Genomic DNA, 5,053 nt, shown 5'->3' on the forward strand with positions numbered 1-5,053 from the left:
CTAATGCCGGAGTTGGGGGATTGTTATCTCCGCCTGAGACATCCAGATTTTCCTCTACAGAAACTACACTGATCTCACACTCACTAACCTTCTCTAGAGTCTGCATGCACACCTCTAATGCTGCAATCTTCTCCATCAGAGAGATAACTAATATACACTTATCATAAATAAAGCTATTAATAATAATGGAGGAAGAATGACTGAACATCCTGCACTCAACACACTGAATAAGCTGAACGTTTGCTATTCGTTGTCATAAATATTTTACTTTCACTGAGAGAGAGGCAGAAATCCATTTTTCTCAGTTTTGTAATATTTCTTCTGCTTTAAAGAGATTTCACACACAAATTGTAAAAAAAAAAACTAATCAAAATACTAAACAAACTAAATAACAAATAATTCTGCACTATTTCTTAGACTTCATAGAAAAATCAAAGACATAATTTTGTGTAATGGTACCTGATGTGATTTTGGAGGTGAGGATAACTGCTTTGAGTTTTGAAAAAGTGAACTTAGTATTTTAAAAATGTGTGAAATTAATTATTTAAAAAACTGATGGGAAACTGTTTATTCAGAGGATCTGATGCTGTAACTGAGTTTCTGAAACTTTTTTATGTAGTCACAGATATATATATACACACATGAGGCAGTAAATAAGTCAATATTTCTATTTCACCTTAGTATAATAATTATTATTATTATTATTATTATTATTTATTTTTTATTTTTATTATTTTATTCATCCCAAGCCTTAAAGTGCTTTCCATAGAACAGATCAAAATAAAACTCAAATGTTGTAATATTTATGCTGTATACAGTCTGAAGCAGGAAATTGTTTAATCTAGGGAGAATATTTATACATTCATCTTGATCACCAATAAAGGCAGATTATTACAACTGAGGCTTTCTTTAAACATGAATATGAATATGAATTCATGAATATAATAATAAAGGCAGTGTGTTATTTTTCTTTCTGAATTAATCATCTGTTTGCATTAAAAAAAATTGGATGCAGGAGATGTTCCAGTAAAGATTAGCAAACCTATTAATAATAATTAATATAATAATAATAATTAATAGTAATAAACACTGACCTAGCATGCAGGTAAAATGTAAAACGTTCATAATACGTACAGTTGCATTGTCTAAAACCTGAGCCTGTATCTGAACGGGATGTCCCACGTTGGCTGCATCGTCCCAAATCCCCACCGCCTCACATCGATGTCTGGGATCTCTTCATCTGGGTTCTTCAACTCAAAGTCAAAATATGTGAGCATGAGGAAGACGAACTGCTTGAGCTCGTTGATGGCGAAGAACCTCCCGGGACACATGCTGACCCCGGCACCCCACGGCATGTTGTAGTACTTCACTTTCTTTCCTCCTTTGTAGAATTCTGTCTTTTTTCTGCCGTCGGGTGTGAGGAAGCGGTTGTATTTGAAGGTGTGTGGATCAGGGTGCACCTCTGGGTCCATCTGGACAGCAGTGTAGGGGAAGAGGGACACACGGTCACCTTTGCGGATCTTGTATTCGTGGCCATTGTCCATTTTCAGGCTCATGTCCTCCAGAACGGCTCGTGTGAGCACAGGAGCAGCCATCATGCGCAGGCTCTCATCCACTGCACTGTCCAGAACCGGGGTTTTGAGAAGCATGTCTCGGGTCAGGTTAATCAACGGGCCACCACGCTTCACCTCCTGTCCGGTTTCATGCAGAACCTCATCGACCTCGCTCTTCACCGCTTTCATGGCCTCTGGGTGCTTCATGAGGAAGAGAAGAAGCCAGAATGAGGCAGGACCTGTGTTACCCTGGGACGCCCACAGGAGCAGAAACATGTGTCTGTCCAGCATGGACTCATGCATTCCATGCTCAGCACGCATCTGCTGTGATTCAGATACCCAGCCGCTAATGTTGTCTTTAGTGTTCATTTTCTCCACAGCAAGGACTTTCCAGAAAAGCCTCTTCAGTCTCTCTGCTTCCATTTTCTCAGAAGGTCCCAGAACTCCATAGGCCAGCTTTGGGAAAAGTTGATCATATTTACGGAACTCATAAAAGAGCTCATTTGACTCCTTTCGGTCGACTTCCTTTGCTTTATCCACGCTTCCTGAAGTCTTGGCTATTTCATTTCCAAAAAGCGCCAGATATCCGGCTCGAAACACGATGTTATAGCAGTAAGCGAAGAGCCCATCCTCCTGCCACGGTCGGTCGTCATCATTTCCAAGCCCAATGTTGTGCAACATGAGGTTCTCTAGGTTGTTCATCATGGCTTGTGTTATCGCCACCAGGCCATCACCTATCAGATGCTTGTTGCTGGATACCTGAATGAGCTTGTGGTCATCTTCTAAGGGATGGTAGCCAAAAACACGCTGGACCAGGTGCTTAGCGAACTCGCTAAAGTCCAGTTTGGCCCTGGCCTCTTTAACCACCGAGCCGAAGGACAGTGGGTCTGTTAGGAAAGTGAAGTAAAACCCTCCCAGCTGCACAGTGAAAATATCCCCATGCTTCTTTCTCATCCTCTCTAGAAACTTTGCAGTATCCTTCCTGAACTCCAGGACATGTCCCAGCCATGGCAGAGGACCTTTATCCAGAGGAGGTTCTCCAGACCTTCGATGACGAAAGGCTCCAAGGAGGTAAAGTCCCCCAAGCAGAGTGGTAAACAAAGCAAAAAGAATTTGCAGCAGAAAGCTCATGTTGTTTATTCTCTCTCTGTCTCTCTCTCTCTCTCTCTCAGTGGTGTATGCACTCTGAACTCTTCCTCTAGCTTGTCTCTATTTAAACTCTTTGAGCTCAGACCCTGCCCCTCCTCTGTACTTTGAATCCCTGTAATGCTAGATCATCTTGGCTTTCAACAGCAGATGAGCCAGTTTGTCTTGGGTACTGGGACATCTCTGAGTTCTCAGTAGGAGTATAATTGTTTAATGTGCTCAGGTTATATGTGCAAATCACCTGCCTCATTTGTTTTATTGTTTGTTTCCATGTGACATCCATGTGGTGATCAAGGATGATCTGAACACAATGATAAAGATAGAGGAGAGGCCATTATGAAAGTTTTTACCATCCCCACTCTCAGAACATATTAGGTCTAAGTGACATTCTTTATAGGCATCTTGTTTTAGACTTATTGCAGTTTAACTTAGTGCAGTTTGGTCATCTCAACTGGCTAGTCAAATTGTCTAATAACTATAAGCGGCTATGGCTCAGGTGGTAGAGTGGGTTGTACACTAATAGTAGGTTTGGCGGTTTGATTCCTGGCCCACATGACTCCACATGCCGAAGTGTCCTTGGGCAAGACACTGAACCCCAAGTTGCTCTCGATGGCAAGTTAGTGCCTTGCATGGCAGCTCTGCTACCATTGGTGTGTGAGTGTTTGTGTGTGAATGGGTGAATGAGACACAGTGTAAAGCACTTTGTAAAACCTAAGGCTAAGGTTAAAAAGTAATATGTACATATAAGTGCCGACCATTTACCATTTACCAGAGTTGCAGGAAAACACAACCATCTTGGTGGTTTCTGACAGGTTCTCAAAGTCACTATGCCTAATTCCACTAGCATCCCTCCCATTAGCTTTCACCACAGTAATTAATGTTTCAACACATGCTCCAAAACTTTGGAATCCCAGAGGAGATCATCATTGATCGAGTACCACAATTCATGTCACAAGTATGGTCCAGCTTCATGAGCAAAATGGGCACCAATATTAATCTAACCTCATGGTACCATCCACAAGCCAATGGCCAAGTAGAATGTGCCAACCAAGAGATCAGGCGGTTCCTCTGAACATTCTGTGCAGCTAACCCAGAGGACTGGACCAGATTCATCCCCTGGGTCGATTACACCCAGAACACCCTACATTTACACTTATTCACTTAGCAGACACTTTTATCCAAAGCGACTTACAAATGAGAAAGATACAAGCAAAGCGATATATCAAGCAGAGAACAATACAAGTAGTGCTACCATAAAAGATCCATTAATTGAATTCCAGAAGAAGCAAAGTGCAGAGTAGAGGTGTAAGTGCAATTTTTTATTTTTATTTTATTTTTTTTTATTATGAGTTGGTTAGGTGTTCCTGGAAGAGGTGGGTCTTTAGCTGTTTTTTGAAGATGGTGAGAGATTCTTCGGTCCGGATTGAGATTGGAAGTGCATTCCACCACTGAGGAACAGTTGGTGTGAAGGTTCTGGAAAGGGTCCTTGCACCACGCTGAGTTGTAATGCCACGCTGAGTTGGAAATCACTCAGCTACCCAATTCATCCAGTTCCAGTATGTCTTAGGCTACCAGCCACCTCTGTTCCTGTGGAACGCCAACACCACAGATTCCCCAGCAGTCAACCAATGGTTCCTGCAGAGTGAACTGGTCTGGGAAAACACCAATGCCTAACACAATCCACGTTACCAGCCATGTGGCAGAGTCTGGCTCTCAAATACGAGCTCAGACAACCACAGTCCTGTAAGAAAGTCAGTCCATGGTACATTGGGCAATTCAAGATCAATCTGGCTCTAAACACTAAGAAAAGCAAGGAGCTCATTGTAGACTTTAGGAAGCACAACATTGAGCTAGCCCCCCTTTTCATCAATGGTGAGTGTGTGGAGAGGGTCCACACCTTCCGGTTTCTTGGCGTCCTTATCTCTGCTGACATCTCCTGGACAGACAACATCACAGTGGTTATTAAGAAGGCTCAAACGCGGCTACACTTCCTGAGGGTTCTCAGGAAGTACAATCTGGACCCCAATCTGCTGCTGATCTTCTACCGCTCGTCCATCGAGAGCCTGCTGGCATACTGTATCACGGTGTGGTACAGAAGCTGCACCGTGGCAGACAGGGAGAGGCTTCAGAGAGTAATAAGAGCAGCACAGAAGATCATTGGCTGCCCTCTCCCCTCCCTGATGGATATTTACACCTCCCGTTGCCTCAGCAGAGGAAAAACCATCATTAAGGACAGCTCTCACCCTGGCTCTGATCTGTTCAATCTGTGCCCTCAGGGAGACGTTACAGGTGCATCAAAACAAGGACTAATAGATTTAAGAATAGTTTTTTTCCCAAAAGCTATTACCATTCTA

At 42.8% G+C, this 5,053-nt stretch overlaps 1 protein-coding gene across 1 annotated transcript; it reads right to left on the minus strand.

Moving 5' to 3' along the window:
• Nucleotides 1-553: 553 nt before the first annotated feature.
• Nucleotides 554-2,744, minus strand: LOC128610598 (5-beta-cholestane-3-alpha,7-alpha-diol 12-alpha-hydroxylase-like). The gene has a single exon (XM_053630010.1). The coding sequence runs from the start codon at nucleotides 2,682-2,684 to the stop codon at nucleotides 1,146-1,148; it is 1,539 nt and encodes a 512-aa protein (XP_053485985.1). The 5' UTR covers nucleotides 2,685-2,744; the 3' UTR covers nucleotides 554-1,145.
• Nucleotides 2,745-5,053: the final 2,309 nt, after the last annotated feature.

The sequence above is a fragment of the Ictalurus furcatus genome, chromosome 7 (assembly GCF_023375685.1).
Source record: "Ictalurus furcatus strain D&B chromosome 7, Billie_1.0, whole genome shotgun sequence".
Lineage (NCBI taxonomy): Eukaryota > Metazoa > Chordata > Actinopteri > Siluriformes > Ictaluridae > Ictalurus > Ictalurus furcatus.

Excerpts from the sequence above, each read along its gene's own strand:
- LOC128610598 (XM_053630010.1), bottom strand. The coding sequence starts at position 2,684 with ATGAGCTTTCTGCTGCAAATTCTTTTTGCTTTGTTTACCACTCTGCTT.